The following is a 16979-nucleotide window of genomic DNA, read 5'->3' on the forward strand; positions in this document are numbered from 1 at the left end:
AATCACTAAAATTGGTGATTTATCTGATGGGAACCACCTGAGCGCTGGAGAACTGTTCTTTCTTTTTTCTGTACTATTGTTGTTAGGTGCTTTTGAATGGCACCTTAAGGACTGTAGATCCAGCTGCTGAACGGTGTCTATATAAGCGCACAAATTCACAAAAGTCACTCTTTTGTCATATCTTTTTCGGAAGTACCAATCCCTAAAGAATATACTTGCTCCCAGCTTCCTTAACACAAATTATCTTGGTTGAAAGTAGCCAAACCTAATGGTTTCTTCCAGTAGGTCGCCACCCGGTGCCTCACTTGTCAACACGTAGCAGGAAAAAACAGGAATGGGGAAGAGAAACCCTACTATTTAAAAAGCTTCATAAATTGCAGTACTTATAAGTGATTTATATTTTGGGAGGGAGAACAACCTGCTCACTGAAATTAAGTTATCTGGAACATTAATTAATAAGTTACTAACACACAATGGGGGTTATTCTAGTTCACTCGCAAAGGCACAATCACTCTCTAATGGACAAAGCCATGTGCACTGCTGGTGGGGCAGATGTAACAAGCAGTGAGTTAGATTTGGGTGAGGTATTTTGTTTCTGTGCAGGGTAACTACGGACTGCTTTATTTTTACACTGCAATATAGATCTCAGTTTGACGTACACACCCCACCCAAATCTAACACTCTCTGCACATATTACATCAGCCCCACCTGCAGTGCACATGGTTTTGTCCGTTGGAGAGGGATTGTGCCTTTGGGAGTGAACTAGAATAACCCCCAGTGTGTCAAAACATTTTTTTTTGATCACAATGGAAGTGATCCCAAAGGGCTATTTCACACGCTCCAGCTCCTGCTGTGCCGCACACTGTAGTTAATAATGGGCACAATTGTGTCCATTCACACGGGACAGCCACGGCCCGGCCGCCCGGTTGCAGCCGGATCCCACCACTGGAAGGGACGGCTGCTGGGCTGTGGCCATCCCCTCCATTGTAAACTACAGTGTGCGGCACGGCTTCCTGGCCGTGCGGGATTTCGATGTCCGGCAGGAGCCGGAGCGTGTGAAATAGCCCAAAGGCTTATGAATAATAGGGGCTTAATCTATTCCCAAAATCAGAAGAGGAGGGAAACAAGAAGTTTGCTGGATGTACTGAATGGATTCCCTCTTCCTAAAAAGGTGTCCACGCGATTTTTGGGCCGGTTGCCCAATTTTTCGACCGATCAAACGATTTGTACACAATGCTGATGTTCAATCAGCTGATAATGTATTGGTAGACTGTGCAGGTGCCAAATTTCTCTATCAAGGGGGTAGATGTATTTAGTCTGGAGAAGAGATAAAGTGAAAGGAGATAAAGCACCAGCCAATGAACGGTGTTTGAAATGACAGTTAAGAGGTGATTGGCTGGTGCTGTTTATCTGCAGTTTATCTCTTCTCCAAGCTTAATACATCTGCCCCATTGCCAACTACAATTATCATCAAAAATATAGTGCTATGGATGGTTTAAGGGAGGGCCCCAAATCGGTATCTTGACTAGGGCCCAATGAGATTTAAATCCGCCTCTGCTAGAAACCAGTTGCCGATTGCAAGCTTGGTGGTCATCGCTATGCTTTGGAAACAGACCTGTATTTACAGTACATTTCAACATTAGCGTTGTACTGGTTAGATGACTGCTGTTTATAAAACAGCGCATTGTTAGCGGTAAGCACATTGAGACCGAATAATTACTGATTGCTATAGTCTGCACAGTTTAATATTCAAATAGGGGAGCCACACCCCCTGCCAGTGAGTCAGTTTGGAATGGCAGTAGGTGTGGTTCCCCTATTTGAATATTGAACTGTGCTGCACTGCTGCAGCCCCTCCCTCTCTAGCCGCCACTGTTTATAAGTAACGTATTGTAAATCAGACAAATTCAAGGGAAGAAAACGTGATCATACATACATACATACATACATACATACATACATACATACAGTATACCATGGGTGGACATATTTAAAGCAGCTCTTCAAAAGTGAATTGCGAGACAGTACCCACTCTAAGATGCAAAATGGCAATGGAGGCAAATACAGAGAAGCCTCAGTGCTTGGATGGTTCCTGTGGTGCTGGATGCATTCAGCAGAGAGGATAGGTAATATTGCCCATGATGGGTAATATTACCCGGTATTCCTTAATAGGCAGTTTTGGGCACCCGATTTTTTTTATCGGGTCAGAAAAATCGGGTCGACCAAATCACATGCGATGGACCCGATTTTTACATTGGATCCAATGTTAAACGGTCCCTGAGACCCGATTTTACATTGGGTCCAATGTTAAATGCCCCCCAGACCCCATTTTTTATTGCATACCCACCCTGTTTATACCCCGACTATCGATGTGGGCATGGAGTTGATTTTATATAGTGTGGCAAGCGCAGCGTCCCTTTGTCACGCTTCGGGCTCGCCACACTATATAAAATCAACTCCATGCCCACATGGATAGTGGGGGTATGAACAGGGTGGGTATACAATAAATAAAAATGGGGTCTGGGGGGCATTTAACATTGGACCCAATGTAAAATTGGGTCGATTACATCGCATTGCATGCGATTTGGTCACATGCAATGCGATCGACTCGATTTTTCCGAAATCGGGTCCATCGCATCTGATTGTATGCCTTAAGTTAAGGCATACAATCAAAAAATCGGGCGCCCAGATATTACACAAGTACCGCAGTTTCTGACATCCATTCTCTCTGCATCAACAGTTCTGTATCTTACCAATGGCCAGGGTACTGGAAAGTTACCCTAGACCCAAACAGAGGTGAGTGGATGAATGTATAATGTTAGGTATATAAGAAACTGATAGATTTCGGGTGGGGTGTTGAAATGATGTGGAGTACATTCCGGCAAACATCGTGGTGAGAGGGTGTCTGCAGGTCTCCTTCACCTCCCAGTCCTGAAAGCCCTCTGCAAGTGATGTCTACAGTGAGTTAGGGATGACCATCGATGATTAGAAATCATCGATGGTTGATGGCCGATGTCTAATACTTTTGCCATCGATGAGGGAGAACCAGATGGTTTCCCTCTATCGATGACACAGCAGAATTTATGTTTTTTTTCTTTTTTCTTCAAGGTACAGGTTCATGGAGCGTAGCACCATCCTCCGACATCACGTAAGCCCCACCCCCAAATTCTGATTGGTCCGTGGGCCATTCAGACAAAGAAAATGGATGGCCATCGATAGCTAAAATGATCGATGGTCATTGACATAGTTTATTACCATTAATGGCTGGTTGCAGTATTGCCATCGATGGTAACCAACGATGGTGACTGCACCCCGATGGCCATCCTCCTCCTTGCTGCAGCTGAAAAGTGAAGCCGGACAGTGGGCTATGTTGCTAGGGAACAGGTTGTTGCTGGAACTGAGAGGCAGCCAATACAGGAGGCAACGGGGGGGGCTGAAGTAGAGCGGACACTGCCATATCATAGAAACGGAGGCAACATCTGTAATATTACTGACAAGGATAGAGACCTGATGTTGAGTGTGCACGTGGGAAAAATGACAAGGAAGCCGGTGATTGGTTAAAATTCTCGTCTGTTTCCAACGAATGACTAGGAAGCCAGCGATTGGATCAAATTCTAGTCCGTTCTCTAGGAAGCTTCAGGAAGCCAAGGGTGGTGAGAACTTGGCCCTAGCCATATACATGGGACACTCACACAATTTCTAGTTACGTCAAGTTACCGTACTTCACTTTAACAAATTTTGTTTTGCTACAAGAGGAGAAGGGGGGCGCAACCAGACATCTTGCCTATGAACCAGGCTCTCATGCTCCCGTGGCTCAATAGCAACAACAATATCAAAGGACTAGTATCCCTAATTATGTAGGGAGGCTCCTATTATTTTCTAGTTCGCTTTTATTGCAACAACAAACAGTAATTACCTTAGAATGGCGCAATTCTTTACAATCCTCAGCCCAACGTCAAACCCATTTTCTGAAACCATCCCATCAACCTTTTCTTTCAAAAATGTTTCATACCTAGATAAAAAAACATCATAATCAGTGCAGTAAATCAATAACAACCAATTTCATTCGTCAAATGCAGGGGCAAAATATATATATATATATATATATATATATATATATATATATATATATATATATATATATATATATATATATATATATATATATATATATATATATTTTTAAATATATCAAACACTATGGGACAAATGTAATAGGGTGCAAGAATCAGACAGTGATAGATTGAGAGAGTTTTGCCATTTTTTAAAAAGGGGCAATCAATTACACTGAAAAAAAACAAAAACAGGTTGATTTTGCTATGCAATTGATTGCCGCTTTAAAAAAAAAAAAAAAAGACTTTCCCAAAACCTCTGACTTTCTGATTCTCACACCATATTTCATTTGTCTCTAGATTTGTTTATCTAAAAAGTGGATATTGGTTAACCCCACAAAATTGCAGTCTCCATTGTGGAAGAAATGGGTACACTTTATGCTAAATGATTAATATTTTACTAATTATACATTATAAGTTAACAGTAAGTACTGTACATCCTAATGGGATCTGATGCAGGTCACTTGCAGGCCTGGACTGCAGTCATTTAAGCTGCTTTGACATCACTAACATGACTCAAAACATTCACAGTGCAAATGTTTGCAAAACAAGTCTGCAATTTTGAATGTTAAAGGGAGGTTAAAGTTGTATTTTAGTGGTGTAAAATAAAGAGGGCTCCGATTCACATCTCTGCCGGTAATAATATGTACACAGCTAACTCTGTTCAGTGAAACTTTTGTATTTTGACATTGTCAAGATGAATATATTGTAATATCTCATGTACATAAATATAATTGAACAGTGTGTTTGGATGTTCCACGATAACTCTCAAAACGCCGTCTTTAACCTTTGCACATTACCATATCATCTTAAGGAACAACCTAAGTTCGACGATGGGTTTAATCGAGTGAGCCCTTAAGGGTGCTGTCATATCGGTCCATGCATTGTGATATGTCGTTGGAAAGCGAATGACTTTCTGTATACAACACAATAACCAGACCCCCTTAAGTGGATCCTTCATGGCCTATAAGGGTCCATTAATTAAAAACATTTTCACTTTATAAAACGTTGGACAAACTGAAATTAATAAGCGACTCATCGGCAGAGTGATCTGTGAATCGAACACTGTATATCGTTGTAAAATCCATGTGAAATCGGTCAGTTGATCTCTTGATTGTCTGCTTATTCATTGAGGGGTTTTGGGATCTTCTGTACCTGCTGCAGCAGCTTCTGCCCTGCTGTGGTTGGGAAGGGAAGGTAGATAGTTGGGGACTTGCTGTAGCAGCTTCTGCTGTGCAGTGGTTGGGAAGGGAAGGTGGATAGTTGGGGACTTGCTGTGCTTGCTGCAGCAGCTTCTGCTGTGCCGTGGTTGGGAAGGGAAGGTGGATAGTTGGGGACTTGCTGTAGCAGCTTCTGCTGTGCAGTGGTTGGGAAGGGAAGTTGGATAGTTGGGGACTTGCTGTGCTTGCTGCAGCAGCTTCTGCTGTGCCGTGGTTGGGAAGGGTAGGTGGATAGTTTGAGACTTGCTCTGACTACTGCAGCAGCTTCTGCCCTGCTGTGGTTGGGAAGGGAAGGTGGATAGTTGGAGACATGCTCTGGCTGCTGCAGCAGCTTCTGCCCTGCTGTGGTTGGGAAGGGAAGGTGGATAGTTGGAGACTTGCTCTGGCTGCTGCAGCAGCTTCTGCCCTGCTGTGGTTGGGAAGGGAAGGTGGATAGTTGGAGACTTGCTCTGGCTGCTGCAGCAGCTCCTGCCCTGCTGTGGTTGGGAAGGGAAGGTGGATAGTTGGATACTTGCTCTGGCTGCTGCAGCAGCTCCTGCCCTGCTGTGGTTGAGAAGGGAAGGTGGATAGTTGGAGACTTGCTCTTTCTACTGCAGCAGCTTCTGCCCTGCTGTGGTTGAGTAGAGTAGGTAGATAGTTAGAGACCTGCTCTGGCTTTTGCAGCAGCTTCTGTCCTGCTGTGGTTGGGAAGGGAAGGTGGATAGTTGGAGACTTGCTCTGGCTGCTGCAGCAGCTCCTGCCCTGCTGTGGTTGGGAAGGGAAGGTGGATAGTTGGAGACTTGCTCTGGCTGCTGCAGCAGCTTCTGCCCTGCTGTGGTTGGGAAGGGAAGGTGGATAGTTGGAGACTTGCTCTGGCTGCTGCAGCAGCTCCTGCCCTGCTGTGGTTGGGAAGGTGGATAGTTGGAGACTTGCTCTGGCTGCTGCAGCAGCTCCTGCCCTGCTGTGGTTGGGAAGGTGGATAGTTGAAGGCTTGCTCTGGCTACTGCAGCAGCTTCTGCCCTGCTGTGGTTGGGAAGGGTAGGTGGATAGTTTGAGACTTGCTCTGACTACTGCAGCAGCTTCTGCCCTGCTGTGGTTGGGAAGGGAAGGTGGATAGTTGGAGACTTGCTCTGGCTGCTGCAGCAGCTTCTGCCCTGCTGTGGTTGGGAAGGGAAGGTGGATAGTTGGAGACTTGCTCTGGCTGCTGCAGCAGCTTCTGCTCTGCTGTGGTTGAGTAGGGTAGGTGGATAGTTGGAGACTTGCTCTTTCTACTGCAGCAGCTTCTGCCCTGCTGTGGTTGAGTAGGGTAGGTAGATAGTTAGAGACCTGCTCTGGCTTTTGCAGCAGCTTCTGCCCTGCTGTGGTTGGGAAGGGAAGGTGGATAGTTGGAGACTTGCTCTGGCTGCTGCAGCAGCTTCTGCCCTGCTGTGGTTGAGTAGGGTAGGTAGATAGTTAGAGACCTGCTCTGGCTTTTGCAGCAGCTTCTGCCCTGCTGTGGTTGGGAAGGGAAGGTGGATATTTGGAGATTTGCTCTGGCTGCTGCAGCAGCTCCTGCCCTGCTGTGGTTGGGAAGGGAAGGTGGATAGTTGGATACTTGCTCTGGCTGCTGCAGCAGCTCCTGCCCTGCTGTGGTTGAGAAGGGAAGGTGGATAGTTGGAGACTTGCTCTTTCTACTGCAGCAGCTTCTGCCCTGCTGTGGTTGAGTAGGGTAGGTAGATAGTTAGAGACCTGCTCTGGCTTTTGCAGCAGCTTCTGTCCTGCTGTGGTTGGGAAGGGAAGGTGGATAGTTGGAGACTTGCTCTGGCTGCTGCAGCAGCTCCTGCCCTGCTGTGGTTGGGAAGGGAAGGTGGATAGTTGGAGACTTGCTCTGGCTGCTGCAGCAGCTTCTGCCCTGCTGTGGTTGGGAAGGGAAGGTGGATAGTTGGAGACTTGCTCTGGCTGCTGCAGCAGCTTCTGCCCTGCTGTGGTTGAGTAGAGTAGGTAGATAGTTAGAGACTTGCTAAGGCTGCAGAAGCTTATGCTCTGCTGTGGTTGGGAAGGGGCGGTGGAACAAGAATTGCATAAGCATAAACTTTTGCCCATCTATCGGACGGGCCTTAAGACTAGTGAAATAAGAACTGTAACCAGACTGTGGAAACTTAGAATTATATTTAACGAAAAAAGGGGATGTGTATTGAAAAATTCCATTTTCTAGTGAAAACAGCAACATTTCTATTCAGTACTAACACCTACACTAGGTGCACTGACCACATACGCGCTGTGGAGACTTTCACTTCATTATTCCATTCAATCTCAGCTGTCATGTTACACTGAAAGAATCTACACCAAAACCAATACCTATAATATACAGTGATTCATATATAATACACATATAGCAGAAAAAAATAAAATAACTATCAAATCCTGTCATTGAACAGAGCCTTTCATAGTCCTTAACCCTTTGAGTGCCAAGTGAATTTGTCAAAATAGGTGTGAAAATTGCCAAATAAACATATGTATTCACCATAATGACCATTAATGCTACCTTATATAGGAAATATAATTTTTTACACAACATTTTTTATTTTAATTTAACAAATGTGAGTGACGCTGACATTTTTAGCAGATACTTTGGACATCGCTCAGATATGTTGGCACTCAAAGGGTCAGGACAAGTGATTATAATAAAGAATTTATTCTGATTAATTAAAAATTTGACAGTTTGTTAACACATTTATTTGAGATTATCGGGGTGATTTCAAATCTTCTGCATCTCCCGTGCGGATAGTCGCACCCATGGGAACACCCTGGTAAATCAGCCCGTGATGTGGGTGCCGGGGGCGGGCAGCTGTCATCACCGGACGGCAGCGGCCCACCCACTTCCTGGCAAATGTGCACGCATCTCTAAGGTATCCTGAGAGACGCTTTAGATATGCGTGCTCTTACCACATCATTCGATGGTTGGCGACAATCGAATGATGTGGTTATTTCCACATACCCTGTGAATGGATGTTTATGTTAAACATGCATTCGCAGCCGGTGCAAACAGACGCGATGTGCGAGGGGGGGGTGGACGGACCGGCATTCGCCGTCTGAGGGACTTGCCAGGCAGCGGCCAGAATAACCTCCTATATGTAACAGATTAGTGTCACCAGTAAAAAAAAAAGGGTACTTGTTTCCTATCTGGGCGCCCAGGTTTTCTACGTACGGCACCGTACTGAAATCGGATCGCATCGCATCGTACACATACACGATATTGAACGATGCGATGCGATGCGATGCGATGCGATCCGATTTCCCATAGGAAACAATGTTAAATGGCTCAATTTAGCCAAATTATCATAGGAACAATAGTAAATGGGCCAAAAACACCCCTGAACATTGAAATGTCCCCCCAAAAGTAGTTGACGCCACCCCGCCATCAACGTGAACCCGAAGCGTGGCGAGCGCAGCGAGCCCGCGAGGGGCGGCGGTACGCGTCCTCCGACCTTTTCATGCCCTACTATCCACTAGGGCGTGGAGTGAGAATAGAATAGTGTGGCGAGCGCAGCGAGCCACCGAGCCCGAAGCGTGGCGAGCGCAGCGAGCCCCGCGAGGGGACGCGGATACCTTCACAGTTATACGCGTCCCCTCGCGGGCTTCCCAGGTGTCCATGGCGACGCGGACACCTGGGAAGCCCGCAAAGGGACGCGTTTACCTGTGAAGGTATCCGCGTCCCCTCGCGGGGCTCGCTGCGCTCGCCACGCTTCGGGCTCGGTGGCTCGCTGCGCTCGCCACACTATTCTATTCTCACTCCACGCCCTAGTGGATAGTAGGGCATGAAAAGGTCGGAGGACGCGTACCGCCGCCCCTCGCGGGCTCGCTGCGCTCGCCACGCTTCGGGTTCACGTTGATGGTGGGGTGGCGTCAACTACTTTTGGGGGGACATTTCAATGTTCAGGGGTGTTTTTGGCCCATTTACTATTGTTCCTATGATAATTTGGCTAAATTGAGCCATTTAACATTGTTTCCTATGGGAAATCGAATCGGATCGCATCGCATCGCATCGTTCAATATCGTGTATGTGTACGATGCGATGCGATCAGATTTCACTACGGAGAATAGCATGGTGCTCAATTTACTTAGTGGGCGCCCAGATAGGAAACAAGTACCAAAAAAAGTGCTGATTGTGTCACATTGCTGCATTGATGCATTTTGGGTACGGTCAGTACTGTAGTGACGATGACGACATCATTCGGTCCCATCTCTATACATCAAGTTTGAATGCATTCTTGTTTTACTTCTACTATTTAATTGTGGACACTTTTTAAAACTTTGAGAAGTATTTATGAAAGCAGGGAGGGTGATAAAATACCAGCCAACCAGCTTCTGCCGTACAATTTACAGGCTGTATTTGATAAACGACAATCCTGGTTGGTTGTTATATTAAGCAAGCTTTGATAAATAACCCCCTTTATTTTATGTAATGATCCCCTATCCCAGTGTATTGGAGATGGGACATATTTACATGATAACTATGGCAGATCAATAGCTCCAGACGAACATTATAAGAATATAAGGTACTTGTGTGGTCACGTTACTCGATGCGGTCAGCGTAAGCCAACGGCAGCCTATCGGTATCGGTAGCCTGGCAAGACTAGTGACCCCTGGGCAAGCCTAGTGGGCACCTCTCATACAGCACCGGTAACCGCCAGATCCCCGGCAGACGCCGACGGATAGGCGCTCCATCTGCCTGGGAAGCACGAGCGTCGGGGTTAGGGTTTTGGTCGGTCGCACGTGCGCCTCGTGCACAAAGGGGGGGGGGGTGCAGGCACAAGTGCGTCATGCACAATAAAGGACACATTTGGCAGTGCTCAATGTTACAAACAGACTCCATTTAAAACCCCCACTATCCAAGTCAGCCCGAAGCGTGGCAAGGGATCAGAGGTAAGGCTCGCCACGCTTTGGGCTCGGTGGCTCGCTGCCATCGCCACACTTTATAAAGTCAACTGCCTACCGACGTGGATAGTGGGGTTATGAATAGGTCGGGAGTACTCGTCCTCCAGACCTATTCATAGCTCCACTTTCCACGTCGGCATGGAGTCGACTTTATAAAGTGTGGCGAGCACAGCGAGCCACCGAGCCCAAAGTGTGGCGAGGCGGAAAATGAGCCCGAAGCGTGACGTGACATAAAGAAGATAAACAATGATCAATGTTAAATAATAGCGTGGAACAACAAGTCCCAGAAAGGTCAAAAACATTTATTCTTCCCTGACAGCAGCCCCTCCAGATGCAGCTGATGTTGATGCAGCTGATGTCAAGTAGCTGCGTCATACCCGGCACCGGCTGCTTTGTCGGCAGTTGGGACGGGAGTTAAAGCATGTAATATACGCAGGAAAGGTCCTCTGCCCCTAGGGTTTTACGCCACAGAAATTCTTGTAATTAATAGTCCAGGTCCTGGCATGCAGTGCCCCTCTTCCTCTTATTCCTTCATTTGCTGGAGCCCCAGAGCCTCTCAATATTCTGTGTATGCACCCCAGTACCTGGGTCCACAAAGTTGTACCGGTGGTTGACGTGCATGTGGTGGTACTCCGTCTGCTCTAATTCTTGCGTACTGTACACACACCAACAGTCTGAGTAGATGGCGGTACCTGGCTCAATGTGTGCTTTTTTTTAACATCAATAATTTTTATTGAGAATATAAGTACAGTTCAAAATGAGCAATTGAGAAAAAATACAATACAGTTAGTGAGGCACCTAAACCGAACTTCCCACAGCAAAAATAGATATAGGCGAGTTATATGGTTTCTGTGCAGAGAAAATACTAACTGCTTTATTTTTACACTACAATTTAGATTTCGGTTTGAACGCGCCCCAGCCAAATCTAACTCTCTCTGCACACACGTGACCACTTGATGGACTAAATTGCTCCTTAACAGAAAGGGAAAGCAATCTTTGCAGGGACACAGATCTGTTTCTATATATGGAGAGAGGGAGCTGTGAAAACAGAGATTGGAGGTAGGAGCAGATAGGGACTGGGGGTGGGGTGGAAATTTTGCGTGCTAAAAACTGTCACAGCTCAAAGTGAAAGCTCATTGCCAATGATGTCATTTTTTACAGGATTTTAACTGGTCCATATATAATTTACATTTGCTAACTTCACAGCAGCTATCATTTTGCTGCACAAATACTTAGACATAGACTTCGGCGCACAAATAATTTGTAATACCGCGGGGACAATCTCATGAAGTTCGTGCACCTGTATCATTGGTTATGGATGCAACTTGTCCTAATATACCTAGCATCAGGGCTGGGGCAGGGCTCACAGGCCCCCTCTGCTGGTCCCTCACCCAATGGGTGAGGACATCAACAGGGTGTAGGGCTGCCGGAACAATCCTGGTGACACATCGTATATTATTACCTGGACACAAAGCGGGCAAGCTCCTCCCAGTAGTAGGATTTAAGCACAGACGCTAATGTATTCCCGAGGTCCTCGGCTGCCTTACAAATCTCGGTTGCTTCCTAAATTTGAAAAGACAGTTTATGTATTAAGCTCGAAGATATGTCCTTTGTTGCACAGAACTAGCTGGATGAATGTGGTCATCTGTATGAAAAACCACAAGAGGATTAACACAGGAGAGAAATAGTCGTTCTAGAAGGGAGGGGGGGGGGGGGGGGGGGGGGGATGGTCATTGTAAGACACTTTGGGCGGGATGTACTAACGGGAAAATGCGGTAAAACACCTGTTTTACCGCATTTTCCTATGTATCAATACCCGTCCGCAGCATTTTCGCTGGGCAGGGTATCGCCACCCTCTGGGTGGCGATACCCTATAGAAGCCTATGGGCTTCTTTCGCCGCCCGCCGTCCGACGTCCGCGCGCCTACCCCCTCCCGTCCTCCTGTGATCATCTCCTCCCCCTGGTGTCACAGCAGGCAGGACATCCGGCTTCAGGGGGGAGGAGGAGACACAGGGGGACGCTGGCAGCCGCCGGGAGGTGACGGAGACCCCCGCAGCCAACATCACAGGTATCGCGGGGGTCTCCGTTACCGCAGCCCGATGCTGGCCGCATATGTTAGCACATATGCGGTAGCATCGCGGCGGCTGCCGTGCGAAGGGCGGAGGTGTATGTTGATACATCCCGCCCTTTGTCCCGAATGTCGACAGTTGACATGGACACCATGCGATAGCGGATGGTCGGGTATGAAATACCGCATGTCAGCTCAAAGTAAAAACTTGAAACACTCATGTCAACCTTGATTGTCAACCATCCCATTGTCGACCTAATGCTTGTGATGACCTCCGGCCTATTTCAAATGTCGACCATTAGTGGTCAACCAAATATATGTCAACCTTCACAGGCTGGCGGAGAGGCGCTTCATCTGACGGGGAAGCACGAGCATCTCAAACGCTCGTGCGTCCAGTCAGCATGGCGGCGGGTAGCGGATTCCATGCCCGTCTCTGCTTCAGAGAGATGGGCAGGGTTGCAGGGGGCTATGGGCAAGACAGGGGGGAGCAGCGGGGAGCTGGCAGAGGGAGACGACGGGCTCCGTCAGAATGGGGTGCGCGATTGTTTTGTGCGCAGGCTCCCCCTTCTGGTGGATGCTGAACAGCGGTGATTGGCTATAGAAACGCCAGGAGCAGCTCTAACGAGAGTAGTGACCATTTCCCAGAATATGTGCATACATCCCCCAGTGCCTGGAGCTGGGAATAAAAGCCTGATACTGGTACTGCCCCATTCAGTTCAAAGTGTCTCAAATACATTGGCAGGACTGGGAAGAACCATTTGACAGTTACAACCAATTTACTCAAATCTTTAGGGGTAATAGTTGACTTGTATAAAACATTGGGCCCTATTCTAGTTCACTCTTAGAGGCAAATTCCTTCTCAAATGGACAAAACCATGTGCACTGGCGTAACTATAGCACCGCAGCCCGCGCCACCGCGCGGGGGGGCGCTGTGCATATGGGGGCGACGGGGGCTGCAGTGCTATAGTTACACCTCCCCCCAATCCCCCGCAGGCTTACCTATTTCGCTGGTCCCGGCGGCTCCGTTCTTCTGCTGAGGACCACCACAAAATGGCCGCCCCCATATAGCAGACAGTTCTCTGAAACTGTCTGCTGTATGGGGGCGGCCATTTTGTGGTGGTCCTCAGCAGAAGAACGGAGCCGCCAGGACCAGCGCGAAAGGTAAGGCTGCGGGGGATTGGGGGGTTTGAATGGGCGGCGGGGGGGCGTCCAAAACGTATCTACGCCACTGACCATGTGCACTGCAAGTGGGGCAGATGTAACAGTGTGTAATGTGCAGAAAGAATTAGATTTGGGTGGGGTTCTATATATGGGGAAGTGAGATCTATATTGCAGTGTAAAAATAAAGCAGTCCGTATTTTCCCTGCACAGAAACAAAATAACTCACCCAAATCTAATTCTATCTGCACCTGTCACATCTGCCCCACCTGCAGTGCACATAATTTTGTCCATCTGAGAAGGAATTTGCCTCTTAAGGTGCCCATACACGCACCAATTTTACTGTGCTATGCGTTTTTGACTGTACAATGGTTCTATAAAATTTTCCTGCCAGAATGCGATGCGATGTGTATTTTGATGCGTGCGATGCGATTAATCCATGTTTGTACTGTTAATTTTCAGATGTAGTCTACAAAGTATGTGCTGCACATACTTTTTGGAGCATACAATATGGGACTCCCGGGAACACACATCGCATCGCTTCCGCCCATAAACACGCTACGATTATTGTATATGCTATGCGTTTTGTACTTTAAAAGTACAAAACGCATTCGATAATTGGTGCGTGTATGGGTACCTTGAGACTGAACTAGAATAAGGCGGGTACCTTGAGACTGAACTAGAATAAGGCCCATTGTCCAATTCAAAATGCTGAAGAAAACCTTAAAATATCAAAGACACTTACCGCTGGGACGTCACTGAAGTAATATTGAATTTCTGGCTTTGGGAATGAATTCCACACAATCTCACTCTGCAGGATTTCCAGTAGTGCGCTGCGGATTTGCTCCTGTGATGGGAATATGAGACAATGATTCGCTGCGTTATTACCAATCATTATGTGTGATCGTATTACGTACTACATTCACAAGCAGAATCAGCAATCTGTGTTGTTGGACTGCAGGGAAAATGCCTTGTTTCCAGCACATTCTATTGAATGATGCCAATCGACGGAAGGTTGTCGCCACACCAAGGTTTGTGCTTTAGGGTTCTATCACACTGACCTAGATCATGTGCAGTGTTCTTTGCGGATATTTTAGTATTGTCAATAGATTGTCATAGTTTTATGGGAGCGAATGCCCTGAAAAGTCTGAAACTCACCGAAGGCGTTCACTAAGGGAGTTTGCACATGCACAAACCCCCCAAAAAACAGCCAGGGTAGCGAATTCAGCCCATACCGCCTGAATCCCCCCCCCCCCCCGTGACTGGACAGAATATTTACTAATGCTATTTAGCCATTTGCCATTTTCCTGTCCGCCATGATCTGCATTTCAGTGTATAGGATATGTTTTATCTACTCAGAATTAATGGCATGCTTGCCAGGAGGTGGCAGTCCCGTTGCCAATGTGGGGGCCAGGTGGATGGCGTGGGGGATGTAATGGCACAATTGAGTCTTTGTGCCCATCCCTGTTATTTGATGCCAAGATTACCAGCATTGTGAAGTGGTGGTGTTGTAGGCGTGTCATGGGAGTGTTATAGGCGTGTCACAGGAGTGTTATAGGCGTGTCACGGGAGTGTTGTAGGCGTGTCACCTCAAGCGGCTTCCATCCCAGATGAACAGCCACAAGCATGGAAGTCCGCAGTCAGACAGAAAACTACGCCTGCCACAGAACTGGTGCAAGTGTCCATAGTGTGAGCGATGGTGGTGAAGAAACCTGGTCAGTAACACAGCAGGACACTGGGTGTCTCAGGCCTTGCACACGATGAGGCAGGCTTGTACACGGGGGAAGTTAGGATACTAATATTTGCACATACACATTGCTGCGCCTCTGGCAACAGACAACAGCAAACACTGCTGCATCCATCTAGGAGTCAGACCCTTAAGGCCCATACACACTGGGCCACTTCCATGTGAAAACCGCTCAGTTTTCTCATCTGTGGCTTTCAGCATGAAGGCCGTCCAGTGTGTATGGCGCAGCGATGAGCGGTGGACTATAGTTAAGCGCACATAAACACTTTAAAATACGTCGGTTAGTACATCTCACTACCCACATCAAACTACATAAAAGCAGAACTTACTTTTCCTGTGGACTCTATGTTCTTCCCAGTGATGTGAAACCACTTCTCAAACAGCATATGATCAAAGTCCTCTGATATATACTGGGGTATGCAGAGCCTGTATGGAAATGTAGACTTGTCTTTATATATAGAATACCGTACACTGAGAAATACATATATGTTCAATATACAACTCGTGTCTCATTCGCAGGGAAATGTATCATACTCTCCCCCCCCCCCCCCCCCCCACGGCCGGAAGCCTAAGCAGGTTGTCCCTAGTGCTTCCGCCAACCCCTGAAGCTGGAAGGACCTCCGCTGCGTTGCTAGGGGGAGGAGGAGTTTACCTTCCGGGTCCAGGCTACTTGGAGGAAGGTATGCTGGGGAGGGGTTTGTCGGCATCTGCGGCGGGAGCGATAAGAAGCCCATGGGCTTCTATAGGGTATCGCTACCCAAAGGTGGCGATACTCTGGCCGGTAAAAACGCGGTGGTCGGGTCTTAATACATTTGAAAATGCTGTAAAACCCCTGAAAATGGGTGTTTTACTGCATTTTTACCTTAGTACAATGTATAGTCAGACAGTCAAAAAGGTTGACACCTAAAGTTGGACATGCAGACATTGACAAAAGTAACGACACAAGTAAAATGTCAATGGGTCAGATGCACTAAGCCTCAAAAGTGATAAATTGGAGATAAACAATCAGCTTCTACCTGCCATGTCACAGACTGTGTTTGAAAAATGTCAGGCAGGAGCTGATTGGCTGGTGGTTTATCACTCTCCATTTTATCCCTTTTGAAGCTTAGTGCATCTGGCCCAATGGGCCTTATTCTAGTTCACTCTCTCTGACAAAATCCTTCTTAGATGGACAAAACCATGTGCACTGCAGGGGGGCAGATGTAACATGTGTAGAGAGAATTATATTTGGGCGAGTTATTTTGTTTCTGTGCAGGGTAAATACTGGCTGCTTTATTTTTACACTGCAATATAGCTCGCACTTTGAAGTAAAACCCTGCTCAAATCTAATTCTCTCTGCACAAGTAACATCTACCCCACCTGCAGTGCACATGGTTTTGTCCATCTAAGATGGAATTGATCAGAAAGAGTGAACTAGAATAAGGCCCAATACGTGTACATAGGCCCTGTATAAGTGTACCGCTGCACTCGCCCAGCCTTTGGGCACAGTGACTCGGGCACTATTATATTCTATGCCCACTTTGATAGTAAAGTATGAACAAGTCAGTTAAAAAAAAAAGTGCACTCAATATCCCAAAAACTGCCCTTTTTTTTTTAAAACACAATTTATTGAAATAATCACAATACAATTGACGACCATGCCAAAATACAGTAAAAGCAAATAATTAACCAGAAGTCTGGTTATCAGGGTGGCCTCCAAACAAGTCTTGTTGTCAGATATTCAAGTATCAGAGTATCCATATATCAGGGGCCAAATGGGGAGAGAGCATTTTCCGAGGTCA

General features: G+C 46.9%; 1 protein-coding gene across 1 annotated transcript in view; it reads right to left on the bottom strand.

The window, feature by feature from the left end:
* LOC146049908 (uncharacterized) overlaps window positions 1-16979 on the bottom strand; it is a 43990-nt gene that overhangs the window by 16104 nt on the left and 10907 nt on the right. Inside the window, exons 3-6 of the mRNA XM_083166589.1 lie at window positions 15528-15624; window positions 14197-14298; window positions 11688-11788; window positions 3914-4009 (exon numbers count right to left, since the gene is read on the bottom strand). Coding sequence (XP_083022715.1) covers window positions 3914-4009; window positions 11688-11788; window positions 14197-14298; window positions 15528-15624 — 396 coding nt within the window. The remainder of the gene's footprint in view (window positions 1-3913; window positions 4010-11687; window positions 11789-14196; window positions 14299-15527; window positions 15625-16979) is intronic.

Source organism: Crinia signifera, chromosome 12 (assembly GCF_055691185.1).
Source record: "Crinia signifera chromosome 12, ASM5569118v1, whole genome shotgun sequence".
Taxonomy (NCBI): Eukaryota; Metazoa; Chordata; class Amphibia; order Anura; family Myobatrachidae; genus Crinia; species Crinia signifera.